General features: G+C 55.0%; 2 protein-coding genes across 15 annotated transcripts in view; one reads left to right on the top strand and one right to left on the bottom strand.

Annotated features, from left to right (window-relative positions):
• The window catches only part of POLE (DNA polymerase epsilon, catalytic subunit), a 62,484-nt gene extending 46,768 nt beyond the window's left edge, over window positions 1–15,716 (top strand). For 2 of the 4 annotated variants that reach the window (XM_003814590.6, XM_063593237.1), the window contains 10 exons: window positions 237–410; window positions 1,396–1,521; window positions 3,498–3,630; window positions 5,144–5,336; window positions 6,727–6,858; window positions 7,003–7,196; window positions 13,161–13,361; window positions 13,708–13,833; window positions 14,484–14,573; window positions 14,668–15,716. In XM_003814590.6, the coding sequence (XP_003814638.2) occupies window positions 237–410; window positions 1,396–1,521; window positions 3,498–3,630; window positions 5,144–5,336; window positions 6,727–6,858; window positions 7,003–7,196; window positions 13,161–13,361; window positions 13,708–13,833; window positions 14,484–14,573; window positions 14,668–14,781 (1,483 nt within the window). In that variant the 3' untranslated portion in view covers window positions 14,782–15,716. Of the gene's footprint in view, window positions 1–236; window positions 411–1,395; window positions 1,522–3,497; window positions 3,631–5,143; window positions 5,337–5,571; window positions 5,648–6,726; window positions 6,859–7,002; window positions 7,197–13,160; window positions 13,362–13,707; window positions 13,834–14,483; window positions 14,574–14,667 lie in introns of those variants that run through there. The other 2 variants (XM_055096418.2, XM_034934911.3) reach the window with 2 other exon arrangements.
• Window positions 15,717–17,072: 1,356 nt separating this feature from the next.
• P2RX2 (purinergic receptor P2X 2) lies at window positions 17,073–21,917 on the bottom strand. 11 transcript variants are annotated; one of them, XM_034934928.3, is made up of 12 exons: window positions 20,721–20,934; window positions 19,973–20,108; window positions 19,797–19,868; window positions 19,628–19,703; window positions 19,451–19,547; window positions 19,200–19,280; window positions 18,964–19,102; window positions 18,335–18,465; window positions 18,121–18,211; window positions 17,926–17,991; window positions 17,770–17,847; window positions 17,073–17,568 (listed from the first exon to the last, which is right to left on the bottom strand). In XM_034934928.3, exons 1-12 carry the CDS (start codon window positions 20,891–20,893, stop codon window positions 17,494–17,496), a joined length of 1,215 nt encoding a protein of 404 aa, XP_034790819.1. In that variant the 5' UTR covers window positions 20,894–20,934; the 3' UTR covers window positions 17,073–17,493. The 11 variants fall into 11 exon arrangements, with proteins under 11 accessions (XP_034790819.1, XP_034790817.1, XP_054952390.1 ...); XM_034934926.3 differs by having other exon boundaries at window positions 17,073–17,847; XM_055096415.2 differs by lacking the exons at window positions 19,797–19,868; window positions 19,973–20,108 and having other exon boundaries at window positions 17,081–17,466; window positions 20,721–21,905.
• Window positions 21,918–23,547: the final 1,630 nt, after the last annotated feature.

Below are 23,547 nucleotides of genomic sequence, written 5' to 3'. Positions count from 1 at the left end.
GGTGAAGCCTGAACAAGTTTAAGGAATGAAATGGGAAGAAACAGATGAGGCATGAGGGTGAAGGGATGAAATTTGGACAGTGACTTAAGGTGGGGACAGTGAGAAGGGGAGGCGACAGTGACGGATTTGGACCCAGCCGTGTAGGGAAAACCTGTGCCCGTTTCAGTTGGAGCGTCCTGCGTGGCAGCAGCGTGGGAGGCTGAGGGTACGAGGGTGTCGTGCACCTTCTCTTTCAGGATCCTGAAGAGCATGGTCGTGGGCTGGGTGAAGGAGATCACCCAGTACCACAACATCTATGCAGACAACCAGGTGATGCACTTCTACCGCTGGCTTCGGTCGCCATCCTCTCTGCTTCATGACCCCGCCCTGCACCGCACACTCCACAACATGATGAAGAAGCTCTTCCTGCAGTGAGTGCTCCTCCTCCCTGGGCTGTCCACCACGTCCTCAGCTGGGCTGGTCCCTTACTCCCCAGAACCAGAGACATGGCCAGCCAGTGCCTCTGGGATAAGTAGTGTATTTCTGAGTTTGTGGAGCATAACAATCCAAAGGATCCCAGAGAAACACGCAGCTGCTGCTGCAGCGTCGCCTGCACATCCTGCAGAGAACACTAGGTGGCACCTCCTCTCCTGCCCCTTTCCTGCACAAAGTCATGCTACACATTGTATTGCTGTGTGCCTTGTTGTTTTAGTGAAAATATGCCTGTGTCAGGAGATCTGTGTGAGGACATGCCATATGAAAGAACATTTAGCCTCTCTCCAGCCTTGTGCCATCGTTACAAATAGCAAATCAGTGAGAGGCTTCGTGCGTGAGCTCATGCAGATAGATCCGTGGGGTAACTTCTGGGGCGTAGCCCTCTTGCAGGCCTCAGAGGTGTTGTAACTCGGGATGAATCCTGATTTGATGGACTTCACCAGAGCGGCCCCACAGAGGCCCCTTGTGGACACTTCTTCCCTGGCCGCGCCTCACCAACATGGCCGGGGATTATTACCCAACTGCTGGGCTAAAAGTGCTTCTCGGTGCAGTCTTAACTTAGGATTCTTACAATGAATGAAGTCGAATTTTCTCTTCTAGTCCTTTGTCTATTTTTCTGTAGTTTTGGTGGTTCTTCTCTTATTAAGTATCGAATGAGTTGTCTCCATACAAAAAGTTGCCACTTTTCTGTGATAAGAATTTGCTAATTTTTTCCTGTTTTTGGTTATCTTTTGCCTTTGTTTGTGGTGGATTTTTGCCATGCAGAAATCTTTGCTCTTCATTAGCTTCTGGGTTCTAGTGTATCTCGGAGGCTTTTCTGCTTCAGGACCCTCAGCTCTTTTCCCTCGTGGATTTTCTGGGTGCCCTCTGGCTCTCCACAACCGTGGCGTCTCCACCACGGACTCTCAACTTGCTCCACAGGCTCATCGCTGAGTTCAAGCGCCTGGGGTCATCAGTCATCTACGCCAACTTCAACCGCATCATCCTCTGTACAAAGAAGCGCCGTGTGGAAGATGCCATCGCTTACGTGGAGTACATCACCAGCAGGTGCGGCTGGCTGGTCCTGGTGACGCAGCACTGTGGCTTTGAGAGGGATGCTAAAATGACCCCCTGAGGTGCCAGCTGTCCTCCTGGGTGGGCTGGGAGGTCCTTAGAAGTGCAGGACTCACCATGGTGAATCCAAGCAGCGTGAAAAGGGAGTTACCGCCACCTGTGCGCGGTGGCAGATCGGAGGCCACTCAGCTGTGCAGCTTGAGTTGGGCAAGTTCAGGAAGTGGCCTGCCTTTGCTAAGAAGGTTCCACAGTGATTTTTGTTTGTTTGCTTTTTTTCCCCATGGATATTCAGGGCACAGATTCAAGGTGCCCTGAATATATGCACCCCGTAAATGTTGACGTGTAAGTCTTTTCATAGACGTCAGTGTTGGCAAGTGGAGTGGTGTGGTTCCTGGGTGCTCAGGTGTGCACAGCTCTCAGCTGTCAGAGCCTGGTGTTGTGGTTTTGACTTCCTGCCTTCCAGGCCATGTTCCTGAGGTTCCCTCCTGGGCCTTGCTGTGCTTCTCACACACTCAGCACTATTTAAATCTAAATAGAAGACAAAGCAACAGAAAAATCTCCACCAGCAACTTTTGTTCAACTGATAGTAGGAAGCTCCCTCCCAGGTGCGCTCACCCTGGGGATGAATGCAGCCCTTTCTGAGCGCAGAGGGGAGTTTGTGGAGGCACAGAGAGTCTGCATGGGTCTGGTCTTTGCATGGTTACAGGGATAGCATCTGGGGGCGCTGCAGAAAAGGCTGACACTAAATTGATAATAGGCCTTATCACTGAGAAGTAGGAAGGTAGAGCTTGTAAGACTTTCATTCCTAATCAAACCATATGCACTGGATTAATTTGAAACACAAAAGCACTGTTGTCCTCCTGCAGACCCACTGTGGCCCCTTATGTCTATCCAAGATGAGCCCTGATGGTCAGTGGTCACGCTGTGTGCCTGGGAAAGCTGGCTTGGGCTAGAATTGTATTTCAGAGCATGGCTGAGATAATGGGAAGGATGTGCCTCTCCCCACGTTGGCCATGGGCAGCTCCAGGGGTGCCCTGTACCTGAGGAGGCCGGGGTTGCTCATGTCGAGAAACAGGCTGCTATTCTCCCTTAGCGCGAAGAGCAGAGTTAGGGAGAACATAAAGTTCTCCTGCAGGAGCTGCGATGTGGGCTACTCAGCTGCATTTTGAAACTGTGATTTAGGATGTTCCTCCTTCCTTCCTCTCTTTCTTTGTTTATTCTTCCATTTTTGGGGTTTTGTTTGTTTTTTAGGAGATGGGGTCTTGCTCTGTCACCCAGGCTGGAGTGCAGTGGTGCAGTCATGGCTCACTGCAGCCTCAACCTCTGGGCTCAAGCTATCTGCCCACCTCAGCCCACTGAGTAGATGGGACTAGAGGTGCATGCCAGCATGCCCAGCCAATTTTTGTATTTTTTGTATAGACAGGGTTTTGCCACGTTGCCTGGGGTGGTCTTGAACTCCTGAGCTCAGGCGATCCTCCTGCCTCAGCCTCCCAAAGTGCTAGGATTACAGGCGTGAGCCACCGTGCCTGGCCTGTTCTTTTTTTTTTTTTTTTCCTTAAATGGATCTAATGTGCAGAGGATTGGGTCAGCCCTAGGGAGGCTTAACTGAGGAGTGACAAGGATAACGATAGCTTAAAAGAGCTTGGCAGTGGGAAGCACTGTGGTTGGTTACCAGCAGGTGCAGGTCACCTGAGGCCGCAGAGCAGAGGCAGAACAGCCTGTGGGCCGTCCCCAGCACGAGGAGGCACCCAGCTCTCTTTGTGGCGCCAGCTCCCAGGGGCCTGGTGGGCCTCCTTAGTTTTACGTTTACCACATTTCCCTAGGAAGCCTGAGGGATGATGTGATCTGAATGAACTTTCAAATTCAATGTTAAGTAAGTGGAGGGTACGGATAGATACAAGGGGAAAAAAAGGAAAGTTGAGAACACGGTCGATTTCATTTAAGCCGCGTCTTCAACGCTTCCTCTGCAGCATCCATTCCAAGGAGATCTTCCATTCCTTGACGATTTCTTTCTCTCGATGCTGGGAATTTCTTCTCTGGATGGATCCATCTAACTATGGCGGAATCAAAGGAAAAGTTTCATCTCGTATTCACTGTGGACTGGTGAGCGAGCTGCAGTGTGGCACCCGAGCCAGCTCTGGGGGTCGCGTTCATTCCTGCAGCAAGTGCTGAGTGCTCAGGGCCCCGGCAGGCCTGGCTGTGAGCAGCAGACACTGCACCCGCATCCTGCCCTCATGAACATGGGGAGGGACCATGCGCAGACAAGCACGTCAGTGTGGAGTGTGGCGTCAGCCCTGGTGAGGGCAAGGCTTGCCGTGGGCAACAGGGAGGTGGAGGCCCGTGAGGTGGTGACAGGGAATCCGAGAGCTGATGAAGCGCACCATAGTTGTGCGAGCATAAGGCGCCTCCAGCGGATGGACACCAGGGAGGCAAAGCACAAGTCAGTGGAGCCGTGGTTGCAGATGCAGGCAGAGAGCTGACAGGGCCAGGCAACTTGGGCATGGCAGGGCAGGGCCTCAGCTTTCGTGGGGATGGGAGCTTCTGTGTGGGTGATGTTGGAGCTTTCTTGGCCCCATGTGGATAACCCACCGTCGGAGGGCACAGGCAGGTAAAGCCGGTTAGTGCCTGTGTCAGGGAGATGCTGGGCAGCGAGGTTGGTGAGAAGGGCCTGGGTGGGCTTTGAAGTGGAGCCAAGGGGCCAGCGGATCGGATGTGTGCAAATGCCCAGGTGCGGGCCAGGCTGTGGGTGAGTGGAGGTGGCTGTCGGGAGCAGTCTGGGGAAGGGGTCACGTCTGGCTGGGACTCATGGTGTTTGCAAGGTGGAGACGTGGGTGGTCAGCTGGTGCAGGAGTGGCCAGAGAGTGGCTGGGTGGGTTGAGAGGAGGCCTGTGTCCTCCACAGGGGCCCTCATAGTGGACTGAGAGGAAGCTGTGGGTACCAGAGCCAGGGGCTCACATGTCAGAGGGAAAGCCCTTTGTAAGGAGGCAGACACTTCTGGGAGCTGGCAGGATGAAGCCAAGACTGCCCAGGACACCTGGATGGGAGCGATTCTGGTTGGAGTTGGGGGATAAACCCTGATTGAAGGGATTCAGAAGAAAGTGGGAGGGTAGAAACTCAGGCAGTGTAGACTGCTCTGAGGAGGGGATCAGCGTGTGGTCAGGGCAGGTGGCAGTGGGTGTCGGTGTCTACACAGACGTGGATGGTGCCGTGGCACGAAGACAGGCTGCGCGGGAGGCTGGGTCTGTGATGGGGTTGTGCCGTCCCAGGAGATTCATGGACTCAGAGGAGAGAACAGTCACCGGGAAGCTCTGGCTGGTTCTTTCGTTCTTGGGGGGTGGGAGTTCAACAATTAAAGTGAACTCTGGAAGAGCAGAGTGAAGCTCACAGTCCCAGGTCACGAGCACTTCTGTGTGCCAGGCGCTTCCCACAAAGCACTTTGTACTGGGAGCCACCCTGGGGGATTCACGCAGGCTCCAGGGGATGCCTTGACTGCAAGGAAGGCCTCTGGTCAAACGGGGCAGATGGACCCAGGTTGGAGGAGCCTTCGCTGTGGCATCCTACCCCTCTACCAGGCCGCGATGGTGCAAACACAGCCGCGTTGTCTCATGTGTTACAGCAAGACTCCCAGAAAGCAGGGGGAGCAGAGGATGAGCAGGAAAATGAGGACGATGAGGAGGAAAGAGATGGGGAGGAGGAGGAAGAGGCGGAGGAATCCAACGTGGAGGATTTACTGGAAAACAACTGGAACATTTTGCAGTTTTTGCCACAGGCAGCCTCCTGCCAGAACTACTTCCTCATGATTGTTTCAGGTAAGCCCAGAGCCCAGGGCTGCGCAGCCCCCACTGAAGGGACTCATGGTTAGTAGATGCGGCTCCTGTGCCATGGTATCGCAAGAAGGGAGACGGGGGAAAATCAGATTGGGCGGAGCCTGCCCAGCAGTTGGGACTTTGTGAGCCGAGGGGCCTCCTCTCCAGGCTCCAGGCATGTTCCACTGGAGGGCCCGGAGAGGGGTGACTGTCTTCCCTCCAGCCTTTGCTCTCTCAGGAAACTCCAAGGGGAGCAGCTGCGCCTGGCCGTGTCATTGAGGAGTTTCCTAGCTCTGCTCCCGCCATCTGATTCGGTAACTCAGTCACATACATTCCCAGGGAACATTTGTGTGTGTGCACATTGAGTAGCTGAAGAGAAAGCCCTGGGTCAGGTCAGCTGCCCCCTGGCTGGTCTGTGAGGCCTAACTTTCTGGTGGGGGAGTTCCTATGCCTTGGTTTGGGTCTGCAGGCTTAGAGTTTGCAAATCAAGCTAGGCAGGTTAGTGTGCAGATGAAGTGTATCGAGGAAGCACTGTTTGTAGTTCAGAGCCCTAAGTTAATGCCCTAAGTGAAAACAGCAGGTTGTGATGTGCACACACAGGCGGATGCGGTCACAGAGGACTTCGTTGATGATCATTTTATATTTTTGTCTACTTGTCCTTGAGTCTTTAACTTTCTCAGTTCTCTCTTGCAACTTTCTATGTCTCTTTTGAAAAGTTCCGGGTTGGCCGGGCACAGTGGCTCATGCCTGTAATCCCAGCACTTTAGGGGGCTGAGGCGGGTGGATCATGTGAGGTCAAGAGTTTGAGACCAGCCTGGCCAACATGGTGAAACCCCATCTCTACTAAAAATACAAAAAGTAGCCAGGTGTGGTGCGCACACCTTTAATACCAGCTACTCAGGAAGCTGAGGCAGGAGAATCACTTGAACCCAGGAGGCGGAGGTTGCACTGAGCCGAGATTGCGCCATTGCACTACAGTCTGGGCAACAAGAATGAAACTGTGTCTCAAAAAAAAAAAAAAAAAAAGGGTGAGTGCCAGGTGACAGGCCCGGAGGAGTTTTTGGAGAAGCTTGCTGATGCCAGGGGCCCTGCCTTTGCTTGTGTTGGGAGCTGTTTTTCACACGCTACCCAGTGAGAGGCTTAGTGTACATGGCCCCATTTATACAATTTTCTCTCTGACAATGAACTCAGGTGTCAGCGAGTGTTCCTTCTCATTTCCACTTCTCACTTCTCTAATTTACTTTTAGCTCATCTAAAGGCTGCAAATAAAATTATTAACAATGACATTTTAGCCTCATCTGTGAGGCAATCCGACCAGCCATGGGTCCCCTCAGATTCTAGGGTGTTTGCAGCAGCCCGACTCAGGGCCTGTGGTGTGTGTGCCTCTCCACAGCGTACATCGTGGCCGTGTACCACTGTATGAAGGACGGGCTGAGGCGCAGTGCTCCAGGGAGCACCCCCGTGAGGAGGAGGGGGGCCAGCCAGCTCTCCCAGGAGGCCGAGGGGGCGGTCGGAGCCCTTCCCGGTGAGCAGTCCTTTGTCTTTTGAGGCCACTGCCGTGTGCCAGTGACCTAACTCCTGGGTGGTCCCCAGTGCCAGTCCCCCAGGTGGGAGGTCCCCAGTGCCAGACAGGTCCCAGACCCCTCCCTCAGCATCCTTATACTTCCAGGAATGATCACCTTCTCTCAGGATTATGTCGCGAATGAACTCACTCAGAGCTTCTTCACCATCACTCAGAAGATTCAGAAGAAAGTCACAGGCTCTCGGAACTCCACTGAGCTCTCGGAGATGTTTCCTGTCCTCCCCGGTTCCCACTTGCTGCTCAATAACCCTGCCCTGGAGTTCATCAAATACGTGTGCAAGGTGAGAGTGCCAGCGTGCGTGTGAGGAGAGGACACTAACGTACATGTGTAAGGCGAGAATGTTACTGTGTGCAAGGTGAGGCTGTAATGCGTGCACCATGAACGTGCTAGCGTATGTGTGCAAGATAAGGACACCGACATACCTGTGCATGGTAAGGATGTTAATGAATGCAGGATGAGGCTTTCAGCTGTGCAAGGGGGAGGTACCTACATGTGTAGGGTCAGGGTGCCAGCGTGTGCAAGGTGAGGAGCAGGTGTAAGTTACTTGTTCATTCCACCAACATTTATCATGTCCCTGTCACATGCAGCCACAGTTGCGGCATCTGTGCTCAGGTGTGAGCAAGACAGGAAAGGTCCTGCCTTGTGGGGCCTGTCTGCTGCCAGCCGACCGGAGAAGGGAGAGGGCCGTTCAGAGGCACAGGTGCTGTGGGGATGGAGCCTGTGAGGGGCACTGGGACCAGGTGCAGGAGGAGGGAAGATGCAAAGGCCCTGGGGGGTGAGCTTGGTGTGTTGGTGAAGGCACAGCGGAACACCCAGTGCCACCGGCTGGGAGGATGGGTCACCGGAGACCAGTAGGCTGGACCAGGACCCAGAGCTGATGAGATGAGAGCTTGCTCGGATGCTGAGGCCTTTCTGGGAAAGGCAGGCTGAGTCCAAGGAGGGATAATATTACCAGATAACGACCGCGGGTGTCAGCCCTTACAGAGCAGAGTGCTTCACTGTCCATTTCCTCACTCAGCCTTCCCAGCAAACTGCATCTCACACACGGCTAAGGTTACGCTGGAGATCAGGTGACAGCCTCAAGGTCTGGTTGTGGTGAAGAAGTGTTTTTAGCTCACCATTTTAATTCCTTTATTGACTTTTACATATTTTAAATTCATTTTTATTAAGGTGTAATTTATATACAGTAAAATGTACTCTGTGGCGTGCAGTTGTGTGATTTTTCCTAGGTGAATGGAATTGCATCACCATCAGCAGGATACAGGATAGTCACCGCCCGAAAACATTCCCCGCACTGCCCTCCTCACCTGACACCCTTTAGCCACTGGTGTGTCTTCCGTCCCTGCATTTTTTTTCTCTTCCAGAGTGTCACATAAGTAGGGACATTGTGCAGCCTTTTGGATGTGGCTTCTTAGCAAAACACACTTGGAATTGGTTCATCCACGCGCTTGTGTGTATCAGAACTCCCTTTCTGTTGCGAGCAGTGTCCATTGTGTGGGCAAACCACAGCTTGCTTTTCATTCACTGGTGGAAGGACATTTGGGTTGCTTTCACTTTGGGGTGATTAATAACAAAGCTGCTGTAAACATTCTGTAGGTGTAGGTTTTTGTGTGAACATAAATTTCAGTTCTCTGAGGTCATTTTTTAAGTGTTTGTTTAACTTGATAAGAAACTGCCAAACTCTTTTCTGAAGTGGCTGCACCGTGTCAGGGTCTCCTCAGCAGTGTGTGGCAAGAGTTGCTGTTCCACATCCTCACCAGGACTTGGTATTATTGGGTTTTTAAATTGCAACTATTCCAGTAGGTGTGTAGTGGTATTGCATTGTGTTTCTGATTTGCATTTCCCTGGCGACAAATGATGTGGAGCTTTTTTTTGGAGATGGAGATTCACTCTCATTGCCCAGGCTGGGGTGCAGTGGCGCGATCTCAGCTCACTGCAACCTCTGCCTCCTGGTTAGCTGGGATTACAGGTGCCTGCCACCACGCCCCGCCAATTTTTTGTGTTTTTAGTGGAGACAGAGTTTCACCATGTTGGCCAGGCTGGTCTCGAACTCCTGACCTCAAGTGATCCACCTGCTTCGGCCTCCCAAAGTGCTGGGATTACAGGCGTGAGCCACCACGCCTGGCTGTGGGGCATTTTTTAATGGGCTTCTTTGCTGTCCTGGTGTCTGTCCTCTTTGGTGAAGTTTTAGGTTTTATCCATTTGAGTTAATTTTTATACAATGTGCATGCTGTAGATCCAAGTCCATATTTCTGCATGGGATATCTGATTGCAGGCATATCCTGTCTTATTGTGCTTTGAAGCGGTTACCTGTATTTTTATAAATGGAAGGTTTGTGGGAATCTTGTCTTGAGCAAGTCTCATCTTTCCAACAGCATGTGCTCACTGTGTCTGTGTCACATTTTGGTAACTCTCAGGATATTTCAGACTTTCCCACTATTATTATATCAGCCATGATAACCTTTGATGCTTCTATGGCAATTGTTTTGGGGCGCCATGAACCGTGCGCATAGAAGACAATGAGCTTCATCAGTGTTGTGCGTGTCCTGATTGCTCCACTCACGGGCCATTCTGCCATCTCGCCCTTTCTCCTTGGGCCTCCCCAATCCCGGTGACACAACACTATAGAAATTAGGTAAGTTAATAGCCCTGCAGTGGCCTCTACGTGTTCAAGTGAAAGGAAGAGTCACACGTCTCTCACTTTACATAAAGAGCTAGAAATGGCTAAACTTAGTGAGGAAGGCATGTTGAAAGTCGAGACAGGCTGAAAGCTAGGCCTCTCACACCAGTTAGCCAAGTCAACTGCAAAGGAAAGGTTCTTGAAGGAAATTACAAGTGCTCCTCCAGTGAACACATGAAAGATAAAGAAGTGAAGCAGCCTGTTGCTGATACAGAGAAAGTTGAGTCTGGATAGATCAAACCAGATATAACATCCCCTCAAGCCAGAGCCTAATCCAGAGCAAGGCTCTCACTCTGTTCAGTTCCATGAAGGCTGAGAGCTGAGGAGGCTGTAGAAGGAAAGCTTGAAGCTGGCGGAGGTTGGTTCATGGGGTTTAGGGAGAGAAGCCGTCCCAGTAACATAAAAGGGCAAATGAGGCAACAGGTGCGGGTGGAGAGGCTGCAGCGAGTTCTCCAGAAGATCTGTCTGGGATCATTGGCGAAGGTGGCTACACTGACAACATATTTTCCGTGTAGACAAAACAGCCTTCTTTTGGAAGAAGATGCCATCTAGGACTTTCATAGCTAGAGAGGAGGCCTCAGAGCCTGGCTTCAGAGGAAAGGCTGACTCTTGTTAGCGGCAGATGCAGCTGGTGACTTTAAGTCGAAGCCACTGCTCATTCAGTCTTTTAAGGCCACTACCTGCGGCTCAGAAAAAGATTCCTTCCAAAATAGTACTGCTCATTGACAGTGGACCTGGTCACCCAAGAGCTCTGATGGAGACGTTCATGCCTGCGGACACAGCATCCCTTCTGCAGCCCATGGATCAAGGAGCAATTTCAACTTTCAACGTTTATTATTTAAAAATATATTTCATGAGGCTATAGCTGCCATAGATAGTGATTCCCCTGATGGAACTGGGCACAGTAAATTGAAAACCTTCTGGAAAGGATTCACCATTCTGGATGCCATTAAGAACATTTGTGACTCATGGGAGAAGGGGTGAAAATATCAACATTAACAGGAGTGTGGAAGAAGCTGATTGTGACCCTCATGGATGACTTTGAGGGATTCAAGACTATTGTGGGAGGCGTGACCGCAGATGTGGTGGAAACAGCAAGGGAACTAGAATTAGAAGTGGAGCCTGAAGATGTGACCAAGTTGCTGCAATCTCAGGACAAAATTTAACAGATAAAGAGTGGCTTTTCATGGATGAGCAGTAAAGTAGTTTTTTGTTTTGTTTTGTTTTGTTTTGAGATGGAGCCTCCTTGCTCTGTCACCCAGGCTGGAATACAGTGGTGCGGTCTTGGCTCGCTGCAACCTCCGCCTCCTGGGTTCAAGTGATTTTCCTACATCAGCCTCCCAAGTAGCTGGGATTACAGGTGCCTGCCACAATGCTCAGCTAATTTTTGTATTTTTAATAGAGACAGTGTTTCACCATATTGGTCAGGCTGGTCTCAAACTCCTGACCTCAGGTGATCCACCCGCCTTGGCCTCCCAAAGTGCTGGGATTACAGGCACAAGCCACCACGCCCAGCCCAAAAAAGTAGTTTTTTTTTTAAGATGGAGTCTCGCACTCTCGCCCAGGCTGGAGTGCAGTGGCGCAATCTTGGCTCACTGCAAGCTCCCTCCCAGGTTCACACCATTCTCCTGCCTCAGCCTCCCGAGTAGCTGGGACTACAGGCAACCGCCACCACACCCGGCTAATTTTCGTATTTTTAGTAGAGACAGGGTTTCACCATGTTAGCCAGGATGGTCTCGATCTCCTGACCTTGTGATCTGCCCACCTCGGCCTCCCAAAGTGCTGGGATTACAGGCGTGAGCCACCGCACCTGGCCAAAAAGTAGTTTCTTGAGATGAAAGTGAACATTGTGGAAATGACAAAGGATTGAGAATATTCCATAAACTTAGTTGCCAAAGCAGCAGCAGAATTTGAGAGGACCGACTCCAATTTTGAAAGAAGTTCTACTGTGGGTGAAATGTTATCAAACAGCATCACATGCTACAGTCTTTCATGGAAGGAAGAGTTAGTTGATGCAGCAGACTTCATTGTTGTCTTGTTTTAAGAAATTGCCACAGCCACCCCAACTCTCAGCAATACCACCCTGATCAGTCAGCAGCCGTTTACATTGAGGCAAGACCCTCCACCGGCAAAACGATTGCGACTCACTGAAGGCTCAGATGGTCGTTAGCATTTCTGAGCAATAAAACATTTTAAAATTAAGGTACATACATTGTTTTTTAGACATAATGCTGTTATGCACTTAATAGACTACAGTATAGGGTAAACCTAAGTTTTGTCTGGGTAGAGTGACTCACACCTGTAATCCCAGCACTTTGGGAGGTCAGGGTGGGTTGACTGTTTGAGCCCAGCAGTTCAAGACCAGCCTGGGCAACATGGCAAAACCCATCTTTACAACGATTACAGACATTACCTGGGCATGGTGGCGCATGCCTGTCGTCCCAGCTACTGGGAAGGCTGAGGTAGAAGGATCAATTGAGCCCCAAGAGGTCAATGCTGCAGTGAGCCATGATTGCGCCACTGCAGTCCATTCTGGGTGACAGAGTGAAATCCTGTCCCAAAATAAAAAAAAAAATCACATAGCTTTTTTTTTTTTTTTTGAGATGGAGTCTCACTCTGTCACTCAGGCTGGAGTGCAGTGGTGCAATCTTGGCTAACTGCAACCTCCACCTCCTGGGTTCAAGCGATTCCCTGCTTCAGCCTCCCAGGTAGCTGGGATCACAGGTGCACCCGCCACCATGCCCAGCCAATTTTTGTATTTTTAATAGAAATGGGGTTTCACTGTGTTGGCCAGGATGGTCTTGAACTCCTGACCTCAGGCCATCCACCTGCCTTGGCCTACCAAAGTGCTGGGATTACAGGCGTGAGCCACCACAAATCACGTAACTTTTATATGTACTGAGAAAACAAGCGTGAGCCAAAAATCACGTAACTTTTATATGCACTGAGAAACCAAATGATTTGTGTGATTTGCTTTATTGTGATGTTAGTCCATTGAGGTGGTTTGAAACCGAACTTGCCATATCTCCAAGATACGCTTGTATTCAAGGACCATTTGTTGAAAAGACTATTCTTTTTCTATTGAATCATCTTTGTACCTTTTTCCATAACTTAGTGACCTTATCTGTTTGAGTCTCTTTCTGGATTATGTATTCTTTTTTTCGATCTTGGATTCAATTTGCTAATATCTTGTTGAGCATTTTTGTGTCTGTGCTCAGGCTGTTATTGGTCTGTAGTTTCTTAGTACGGTCTTTGGTTCTAGTATCAGGGGATGCTGGCCTCATAGAATGGGTTGAGTGCTCTCTCTCTTCAGTGTTTTGAAAGATACTGTGTAGAATCAGCAGCATTTCTTCCTTAAATGTTTAGTAAATTCCCCAGGGAAGCCTGTCCTCACCGATGGAAAACTGCTAATGTAGAGAAGTCAGCTGAGGCGTCTAAAGGGACTAAGGAAGGGAGGAAAGGACACCAGGAAACTGTAGCCTAAGGTCCAGAGGGTTCTGGTCCAGACAGAGCAGCAGGGAGGCCCCGGGAGCTCCTTCCCGATGTGGGCTGTGGTCTCTGCAGGTGCTGTCCCTGGACACCAACATCACAAACCAGGTGAATAAGCTGAACCGAGACCTGCTTCGCCTGGTGGATGTCGGCGAGTTCTCTGAGGAGGCCCAGTTCCGAGACCCCTGCCGCTCCTACGTGCTTCCTGAGGTCATCTGCCGCAGCTGTAACTTCTGCCGCGACCTGGACCTGTGTAAAGACTCTTCCTTCTCAGAGGTGCGGCTGAGCTCCAGCAGGCCCTTCACTGTGGAGCAGAACATCCGAGGGCACTGCGGTGTCTTGAGGGCTTCTGCAGCTCCAGCTCTGTGGGTCACACCTGCTGCCCCTCTGACTCACATGGATTGGCAACAGGCCCCTTCCCAGGCCTCCCCACACCATGTTCGGAATGTTGTCCTAGGAAGGGCTCAAGTGCAGGTGGGAGGCCAGAGTGCGTGCAGCTGCACTCAGGAGACTCGCCCGTCACCAGGCGCTTCTCACAGCCCCTTCCTCTCCTGAGATCCTGCCCATGGCACTGTGGTCTGGAGGCTGGGCTGGTGACCTCTTGCACTCTTGCTCTGCCTAGGATGGGGCGGTCCTGCCTCAGTGGCTCTGCTCCAACTGTCAGGCGCCCTACGACTCCTCTGCCATCGAGATGACGCTGGTGGAAGTTCTACAGAAGAAGCTGATGGCCTTCACCCTGCAGGACCTGGTGAGTCGTGCATGCCGCCCGCCCATGTGCCCTGGAGTCCGCAGGGGTGTTTCTGTGCACTCCCGGGAGCTGGGGTGTGTGCAGGTCCTGAGGCACGCCCTGGTGTCCTCCAAGGGGCCTGCCCTGCAGACCAGTCCATGCCCTGAGCCTGATGGACTGTTCTGTCCACACTGGTTGAGCACCTGCCTTGGGTCAAGAGCTGGCCTTGTGAGTGCTTTGTTCTAGTGGAAGGAGGCAGACACTCCCAAGTGTGAAGAGAAGGAAAGGAGGAAGAGGGAGTTGCGCAGCTCGGCCACAGGAAGGTCTTGCCGAGGGGCATCTGAGCAGAGGCTCGGGGACGCGCCAAGCTGCCGTGTGGTGGTGCACGGCGTTCAGGCCTGCAGGATGGAGGGAGTGAGCAGGGCCTGGAGGAGGCCTCAGGACTGGGCGTCTGGGGTGGAACACCCACAGCGAGGGTGGGTGTAGGGAAGGCGCTGGCACGGAGGGATGAGGTCGTGCATTTTACTCATAACCGAGGGCTGGCTGCACACAGCAGGGGCTCGAGGCTTACTGATGGGCCCACGAATGTGTCTCGCGAGCCTGTGAAGAAGCAGCAGGCAGGTCTGGCCAGCGCGGGAGGGCTGGCGCCCATCGGGGCTGCTCCCTTTCAGGTCTGCCTGAAGTGCCGCGGGGTGAAGGAGACCAGCATGCCTGTGTACTGCAGCTGCGCGGGAGACTTCGCCCTCACCATCCACACCCAGGTGGGCTCTCCCTCATCTGCCTCGGCTCAGCCTGGCCTCCTTGGCCTCCTCTCTGAGTGGACTGGGGTCTCACTGTGCCTGTTTATTCCTGCAGGTCTTCATGGAACAGATCGGAATCTTCCGGAACATTGCCCAGCACTACAGCATGTCGTACCTCCTGGAGACCCTGGAGTGGCTGCTGCAGAAGAACCCACAGCTGGGCCGTTAGCCAGCCCCGGGCCCCGGGTGCCTCTGCGTCCGTGCCAGGCCTCCTGATGCCAAGGCCACATCCCCGTGCTTCCAGTGACCAGACCACTGACCACCCTGACTGTCCAAACCTGTGACCCCAGGCCAGGGAACGGGGAGGAAACCAAAGAAAACCATTTTCAGGGAGCTCAGACGTCACAGAAGGGAGTGGGAGCAGGATGTGGCCCTGGCCTCGCCAGAGCACCTGAAGAAGCAGGCCGTGAGCGAGGCTGCGACTGCCCTGGGTGCCATTTCTCACACAGTGAATGCTTTTCCAGGCCTCTGTTGCTTCCTGCACCACACCTGGTGGGGTGGGAGCGTCCTCTAGGTGCCCCTAGTTCTTTGTCCTGCCTCCCAGAGGGAGGAAAAGCCCCTAGGGGCTTCTGGCTCCCTGAGATTGGGCTCTGAGACGAGACGGGTTCCCAAGGCCCTGGTGGGGCTGGAGTCTCACCTGTTTGCATGGAGAAATGGGCTGGCCCCACAGCCTCACAGGAGCAGTTTGTGGGCTGGTTTCCCCGGGAATCTGGACCCTAACCCGTGAGAATCTGGATTTTGGCTTGTGAGCCCTGCTCATTTGGAGCCGGGTCTAGAGGGAACTCTCTATCAGCCTCAGGAAAACAAGACCTCTGTGCACCTCACTTTTGGCTCACTGCAGCCCTTGTCCTTCACCTCCACACAGGACCAGCTGGAAGCAGAAAGAAGAAAGGCCAATTTCACAGGGCACCAAACAAGTATGAAATGTAAATCAGAAATGCAGACACCCCAGACGAGAGCCTCACAGGAGGGAGGGGGCCCCACAGGCTCCCCAGGAGGCTCGCGTCTTTGGCCCAGAGCCAGCCTTAGTTTGTCCCTGCCATGTACTGTCCGAGGCCATCGCTGCTACACTTTGTTTTTATTTGTATTTCATACTGAAGTTTCTCTAGGTGGTCACTGTGTATTTGTGCAGAGCGCCTCAGATCGGGGACTGGGTACCACTGGTCACGTGTTTGGCCCCTGGATGCTGCTGGGGCCGCCTGCCTGGAGAAACCTGATGCCTGCTCAGATGGAGGAGTGCTGAGGCCTCCAGAGTGGAGATCAAATCAAATTAGGGCAAGCAGGGGAGGAGGGAGGCTGGCTGACTAGGCTTCATTCCTGGAAGCGAATCTGGAGAACCCTCAGGAGTGAGGAGTGATGGGGCCAGGGGACAGCCGCTCGTCCCCCAGGAAGGCCACCTAGCAGGACCAGGGGTCGCCTGGCGCAGCCGTGGGCGCCGGTCAGCCTGGGTTCACTCTGAGGCTAGCTGCGGGCATTTGAGTAGTGGTGGAGGGGTCAGAAACGGGAAGCTCTGGCCCTGGTTCCCAAGCAGCGGCTCAACCAGAAGAGCCAGTTTCTCCAAAAATGAGCTGGATATTTGTGAGCCACACAGCATGTGCAGGCCGTGGGGTGACCTGAGGCTGATGCCCGAGGCTGGGAGGCCACAGTCAAGGGAAATGGGGCCCGTGGAAGACATGTTCTCGCCACCTGAACACAGTGCTGGGATGAGGACTCTGGAGTTGTGCTGAGACCTCCAAACTCAGGCTTTAGGGTCAGACCAGGGTCGTCTTACCCGCTCTTTGACCTTTGGGCGTGGTGTTGCTCTCCTGAGACTGGTTTCCCTTCAGAGGCAGGATGTCATCTGTCACTGGCACAGGTGACATCATGACACTGTTCTGGGCTCCTCCCCCCACCCAGTGGGCACCAGTCTAACCACTGCAGCATCTGAGGATGCAGTAACCAGATTACCCCCAGGCCCTGATGCAGTTGGCTCCCGGGCTGGTGTCCTTCCACCCCCACCTGGCCTGACTTCCCATCTCGGCATTCCTGCCCCCTCCCATGGAGTAGGAATGAACACTGGTCTGAGCACTGCTGTAGTCTGAGCTTTCGTTTTCCTTGTGTGCAGCTGTCCCGGCCTCCCTCCCGTTTCTCTCTTCCTGAGTCATGCTGTCCTCCCACATTTTGAGATGAGCCAGCTTTGGTTTGGAGTCTGGGGTGGCCCTGTCAGAAGCAAGTGCACTGAGGAGGTGGCCTGGGTCCCAGTGCACTCCCAGCCTGGGCAGACCTGACCGTGGCCTGGCTGGCTGTGGGGACCATGCGTCATGGGGCAGGCAGACATGTGCCCTGCACACCTCGCAGGCTGCTTAGAGGGGAGATGACCCAGACAGAGGTCACCATGCAGCCCAGCTCCAGGCCGGCAGGGCCTGACATTCCATATTCACAGGCTCACGATGCTCCTCCCCAAGGAACGAGGCCAGAAGGTTCTGCTCACAGGTTTATTGGACTGAGTATGTTGTGACTTCTAAGGGAAGAGCCTGGGCAGATTTGAGGTTACAACGCCTGTGGGGTGGGGTGGGGTGGGGTGGGGTTCCCAGGGCCCAAGACCGGGAGCAGAGCCCCTCAGAGCTCAGCTGGCTTGGGTTCCAGGTGGCTGTGAGAGGTGATGGGAAGTGAGCAGCCCTGTAGGGACCAGCTGGGGAGGAGGTGTCAGGGGCTGTATGCCAGGGTGGGGCACAAGCCTGGGGCCAGAGCGTGCCCCCAGCCCTTGCACAGGGATCCTGTGGTGCCCCGTTTCGTGGAGATGCTCCGCTACTGAGGTGCCCATGTCCACGTGCAGGTCCCTAGCCGGGGACTGTCTGGCCCCACCAGGCCGGGTCTGCAGTCCAGTGTGATGGAAAGGAGCTCAGAGTTGAGCCAAACCTTTGGGGTCTGTGGGTGTGGAGGCTTGGGCAGGCTCGGAGGCAGGAGTGTCCACCATCTGCTCAGATGGGGCAGAGATGGGGCAAGGCCGCAGGGGCGGGAAGGCTGGGCCACACTCTGCCCCTTGTTGGCCCTCCTGGCCTGACGGAGGGCTGGGGTGCTGGTCCTCGGAGCAGTGGCCGGGCTCGGGAGGGGCCTGGCCCAATACACGGGCAAGGGTCACAGGCCAGCTACCTGAGGGCTGGCTCGGCGTACACACCTTGTCAAATTTCTTATGGCTGTAGACCTTGTTTTTGTTCATGAATGTTAGCAAGATCCAGTCGCACAGGAAGGAGCCCTGGGGCCAGCAGAGACCGGTGTGTAAGGGCCTGGTGGACCCCCCGCACCCGCTGGGACCCCAGAGAGGGTTCCTTACCACCCCGACGGAAGTCAGAGCTGTGGCCAGATTAATAATGGTGGGAATCAGGCTGAACTTCCCGGCCTGGGGAGAATGGGGGTCGTGGTCAGAATGTCTGACAGCGTCTCATGGGGCTTAAGGGAGGGGTGGGGCGTGAGGAGCTCAGACCCAGGCTAGAAGGGCTGGCCACCCACCCCCAGCAGGTGCAGGCACCTGTCCATGCACAATGACGTCAATGCGGATCCCGTAGGCCTTGATGAGCGTGCGGGTGGTGGTGCCATTGATCTTGTAGTATTTGGCAAACCTGCAATGGGAAGGCCAGTGCCCACTTGTCCTCTGCACTCCAGGGCTGCCCCACAGGCATTGGGCCTCTCGGGACCCCACCACAGCTATGCCAGTGTGGACAGCGGTGTCCCAAGTACAGCACCTGAAGTTGTAGCCTGACGAGGCAGGCACGTGCTTGGGGTCAAGCCTCCGGAAGGAGTACTTGGGGTTGCACTCCGATGCAGGCAGGTCCAGGTCACAGTCCCAGTTGATAATGACCCCAATGACACCACCCTGCCAAGAAGGAGCCAGAGAAGGGGGTCAGGAGGGCACACGAGAGGCCCCTCGAGAGCCGGGGTCAGTCCCAGGCCAGGGAAGGGGGTCAGGAGGGCACACGAGAGGCCCCTCGAGAGCCCGGGTCAGGAGGGCACACGAGAGGCCCCTCGAGAGCCGGGGTCAGTCCCAGGCCAGGGAAGGGGGTCAGGAGGGCACACGAGAGGCCCCTCGAGAGCCCGGGTCAGTCCCAGGCTGCATGTGAGGTGTGCACTGAGGGGCCCATGGGGCAGCTCAGGGGTACTGGTGGGCACAAGGGGTGCCAGCAGCCAACCCCATGGCCAGTGTCAATAATTCAGCAAGCGCCACACAGGATGGGTTGCGCTGATCGCATTTCTTTCCTCTGCCTGAGCGGGGCCAGCTGGTCAGGAGGGAGGAGGGACTGGTCCCCTGTACCCCAGGCCCTCTCTGTGCAGGTGGGAGCCCACCCTGGCCCCACCCTGCCTGCGCTTGCCCTGCCTTGTGTGCGAGCTCTGTGAAGCTCTCCCCAGCCTTCTCCACGATAAAGCCCAGCTTGAAGATGGGGCAGTAGAGGTCGGAGGCCTCGTGGAACGTGCAGCGCTTCAGGTACCCATCTGTGCGGTCGGCGATGTTGCCCCTGAGGAGGCGGCAGGAGGCGAGACCTGCACCCCAAATACCCCATTCCCAGAAGGCAGCCCTCAGGCTGGGCCATCACCACACCCCGCGGCTCTTACTTGGAGAAGTGGAATTTGGGGTAGTGGATGCTGTTCTTGATGAGGATGGTGAAATTTGGGGCCATCGTACCCAGAAATTGGCTGAGGAGGCACAGAAGGGTTGTTTAGTCCCCTCTTCCCGCAAAGCCCCCGCCTGGCATTGGCGCCCACCCCTCCCCAGCTCTTGTCACTCCTGCCCCGCCCGTTTGGCCTCTGGTCAGAGGAAAAGGATCAGAGTGGAGGCTGGGCCCCAGGCCGGGGCGCAGGTGCACCTGACAGAGGCCCCATCTTCCACCGGGCACCAGCCGAACACCTCGCAGGTCTTGGAGGGCCCCTGGTAATAGGGCACACAGCGCCCGGTCCTCAGGCCTGTGAGGCAGAGGTCACTGAGGCATTAGCGGGGACGCAGCCCTGCCCCACCCGCCCAGCCCCAGCTGGCGCACACCGACCGTTTCCCAGCATGTTCAGCTCCCCAGCCACGCAGTCGGCGTCGGAGAGGCAGGTGGCGTTGTGGACCCTTATGCTCTAGGGTGGAGGCGGCCCAGTCAGGGACCCCGCAAGGGACAGCTGGCCCGCCTAGCTGAGGCAGGGTCCCCCAGCGCCGCGGGATCCCCTCACCTCGGGGCAGGTTCTCTGGGTCTGGGAGTGGGTGGCCTCGACCCTGGTGATGATGCTGAACACGCTGCCCCCCTGGGCTCAGAAAGAGGGGGCGGTCGGCCAGGCGGCAGCCGCTGCTCCCTCCGCCCACTAGGGTAGGGTGCACGGCGGGGCGGGGGGCAGGGGGCGGCCCGCACCTCGGGGGGCTTCACATACTCCTCCACGTCCCACACTTTGTGCTCGGACGTGGTGATCCCCTTGACCTTGGTGATGATGGAGCTCTCGGGGCCCGTCTCGCTCTCCTGGTAGCTTTTCTGCACGATGAATACGTACCTGCGGGCAGGGGCGGCGCCGGCTCCGGAGGCGACCCTGGGAAGGCTGAGTCCGCCCGCAGGCACGGCAGGGGCCCTCCCGCGACCCGGGTCGCTCTGCGGGGCTCTTGGGGCCTGCCCCACGCCCCCAGTCCCAGCCCCAGCCCCAGCCCCAGCCCCTGCCCCGCGCCCCCAATCCCAGCCCCTGCCCCGCGCCCCCGGTCCCAGCCCCAGCCCCTGTCCCGCGCCCCCAATCCCAGCCCCTGCCCCGCGCCCCCGGTCCCAGCCCCAGCCCCTGTCCCGCGCCCCCAATCCCAGCCCCTGCCCCGCGCCCCCGGTCCCAGCCCCAGCCCCTGTCCCGCGCCCCCAATCCCAGCCCCTGTCCCGCGCCCCTGGTCCCAGCCCCTGCCCCGCGCCCCCGGTCCCAGCCCCAGCCCCAGCCCCTGCCCCGCGCCCCCAATCCCAGCCCCTGCCCCGCGCCCCCGGTCCCAGCCCCAGCCCCTGTCCCGCGCCCCCGGTCCCAGCCCCAGCCCCTGCCCCGCGCCCCTGGTCCCAGCCCCAGCCCCGCGCCCCCAGTCCCAGCGCCCCCAATCCCAGCCCCTCCCCTGCGCCCCGCACCCCGCGCCCCGCGCACCACACGAAGTAGAGCAGGATGAGCAGCTGCACGGCGCGGTACAGGACCCCCAGGCGCCGGTTCCTCACCACGATCACCTTGGGCGTCTCGTAGTCCCAGAGGGCGGACCAGCAGCCCCGGGCCAGGCGCCGGGCGGTCGCCCCGGCGGGGTACTTGGGCTGGGCGGCGGCCATGGCGCGGGCGGCCCCCACCTCCAGGAAGGCGCTGCAGGGCTGAGGGTCGGCCCCGCTGCGCACCGAGAGCGGGGGGCGCGCGGTGGGCGGGGAGCTCGCGGCTCCGCCTCCGGGGTGCGGCCTCGAGCCCGCCCCGCCTCGCCCCGGCCCCGCCCCGCCCCGCAGGTGTCCCGGGAGTCCCGGGTGTCCCAGGTGGGGCTGGGAGCGGGGCCTCGCGGGGACAGAGCCGGGGGCGCGGCAGCCCAGCCCCAGCTCTTGGTCCAGGTGGGGGCCGAGCGCGGAACCGGCGGTCTCGAAGTTGGAGGGTCGGGATTCCCTGGGTGGGAACTTTTTCCGAGCTCGAGGAGAAAGACATGGGAAGTCCCGCCGGCCTCCGCGGCGCCCCCCACCCCGTCCAGGCCGGTTCCTGCCGCGGCTGCCGGGGCTTCGAGCGGAACCTGCACTCCCGCCTTTGCCAGCAGACCCCTCGCTTCCAGCTCCTGCCTCCGCCGCAGCTCCAGCCCTCGAGCTGGAGAGGGATCCACGGCCGATCCGTTTTCTTCTTTGCAAGCCAGAGTTTTCTTTCTTTTTCTTTCTTTCTTTCTTTCTTTTTTCTTTTTTTTTTCTTTTTTTTGGTAACTTTTCGAACCTCCACCCCACCCACATTATTTTGAAGCAAATCCCAAGCATCACAGTTTTTCACAAAATAATTTTAAAATAGTTTATTATGATAAAATCAGCATAGCATGTAATTAACTATTTTAAAGTAAACAATTCAGTGACATTCACAACATTGTGCAACCACCACCGCCTCTGTTTCGTCCCCAAACACTTTCCCCACCCCAAAATAAAACTCCCATCCATTAAGCAGTCACGGCCCGTTCCACACTCCTCCCATGCCCTGGCAACCACCGGTCGCTTTTCTGTCTCAGTGAATGGACTTGCCTGTTCTGGATATTTCGTATCAAGGAAATGCAATATTTGTTTCTGGGTTAATGCCTTTTCTGTCTGGCTTCATTCACTGAGCATGTTTTCAAGGTTCATCCACATTGTAGCATGTGTCAGGGCATCACCCCTTCTTATGGCCAGGAGAAATGTCTAGGCTATCCAAAGAAGGAATTTAGATTGCTTTCAAACTAACTCTGTGAATAGTGCTGTTATAAACACTGGTGCATAAGTATTTGTTTGAACTGTTAAATTAACTCAATTAACAGGCTGCCTCTGTGCCTTGAGTTTCTAGGTAACAACAAACTGCAACCTAATGTACCACAGAAACAAGCTAAAAGCTTAACCTATGAGTATATTTTGGAACAAATAGCTGGGTCTCAGCCAGTCACAGGCTGCTAACTGATCTGATCATGCCATATAAGGCAAACATCTCAAGCAGTAACAAAATCAAGCTAATTGTGATTTTTTTTTTTTTGTATCTCACTTCTGTGTTCTATCTATAAAAACTTCCTGCCCACATTACAGAGTGGAGCTCTCAAACCTCCCCCACTGGTTCTGAGTGCTGCCCAATTCATGAGTTGTGTTTTGCTCAATTAAACTCTGTTGGCTGGGCGCAGTGGCTCATACCTGTAATCCCAGCATTTTGGGAGGCCAACGTGGGTGGATCACTTGAGATCAGGGGTTCGAGCCAGCCTGGCCAACATGGCGAAACCTCGTCTCCACTAAAAACACAAAAGTTAGCCAGCTGTTGTGGCATCTGTAATCCCAGCTACTAGGGAGGCTGAGGCAAGAGAATCACTGGAATCTGGGAGGTGGAGGTTGCAGTGAACCGAGATTGCACCACTGCACTCCAGCCTGCATGACAGAGGGAGACTCTGTCACACACACACACACACAGAAACTCTTAAATTTAATTTGTCCAAAGTTTTTGTTTTAACAGTTTGGTGTCAGAAATGGGATCTGAAGTAGACCTTCAGCCACCCCCTAGGAGCACTGAATGCTCAGTAGGCCCTGTGTGCCTGCTGATCTCTCAAAGCATCTAGAATCATAGGTGAGTTCTCTCTGGTGGATTTGTGCTCTATGAGCATGTGTTTTGAGCCCTCTACTTTGAGCAATTCTTTTTTTTTTTTTTTGAGATGGAGTCTCACTCTGTTGCCCAGGCTGGAGTGCGGTGGCATGATCTCAGCTCACTGCAACCTCCGCCTCCCAGATTCAAGCAATTCTCCTGTCTCAGCCTCCCAAGTAGCTGGGATTACAGGCACATGCCACCGCGCCCAGCTAATTTTTTTGTATTTTAGTGGAGACGGGGTTTCACTGTGTTGCCCGGGCTGGTCTCAAACTCCTGAGCTCAGGCAATCCACCTGCCTTGGCCTCCCAAAGTGCTGGGATTACAGGCATGAGCCATGGCGCCCGGCCTTGAGCAATTCTTAGACCGGAATGGGTCCAGGATTGAATTGGATCCAAAACTTAACTCTATTGTATCCAGTTAGAGGCCTTGAGTAGGTCCCTTTTGGCTTGGGTTTGTCTGAATCCAAGGAGTCTGCGTGCCGCCTTCTGGGACGTTTGCTAATTATGTGTGTAAGAACTATGGACCCAGAACTTGTGCACATTTTAGAAAAATCGGCTAACCCCAAACTCAAAAAGACCCCTCCAGATTCTTGGAACCGTACACCTTTTGGAGACCTTAAGGTGAAGCTAACCAGGGAAGTTTTCCCCAGAAGCAGACA

This window comes from Pan paniscus, chromosome 10 (assembly GCF_029289425.2).
Source record: "Pan paniscus chromosome 10, NHGRI_mPanPan1-v2.0_pri, whole genome shotgun sequence".
Taxonomy (NCBI): Eukaryota; Metazoa; Chordata; class Mammalia; order Primates; family Hominidae; genus Pan; species Pan paniscus.
This window is presented reverse-complemented; position numbering and strand designations above follow the sequence as displayed.

Bases quoted from the DNA above. Each gene is read 5' to 3' on its own strand.
- P2RX2 (XM_034934918.4), bottom strand. From the start codon at position 21,248: ATGTCTTTCTCCTCGAGCTCGGAAAAAGTTCCCACCCAGGGAATCCCG. The intron at 19,704-20,720 runs GTGCGCGGGGCG...CCTCCACCCTAG, and splicing joins ATCCTGCTCTACTTCGTGTG to AGCATAAGGGTCCACAACGC. The intron at 18,466-18,963 runs GCAGGGCAAGCG...CCTTCTTGGCAG, and splicing joins TCACAGAGCTCGCACACAAG to GGTGGTGTCATTGGGGTCAT.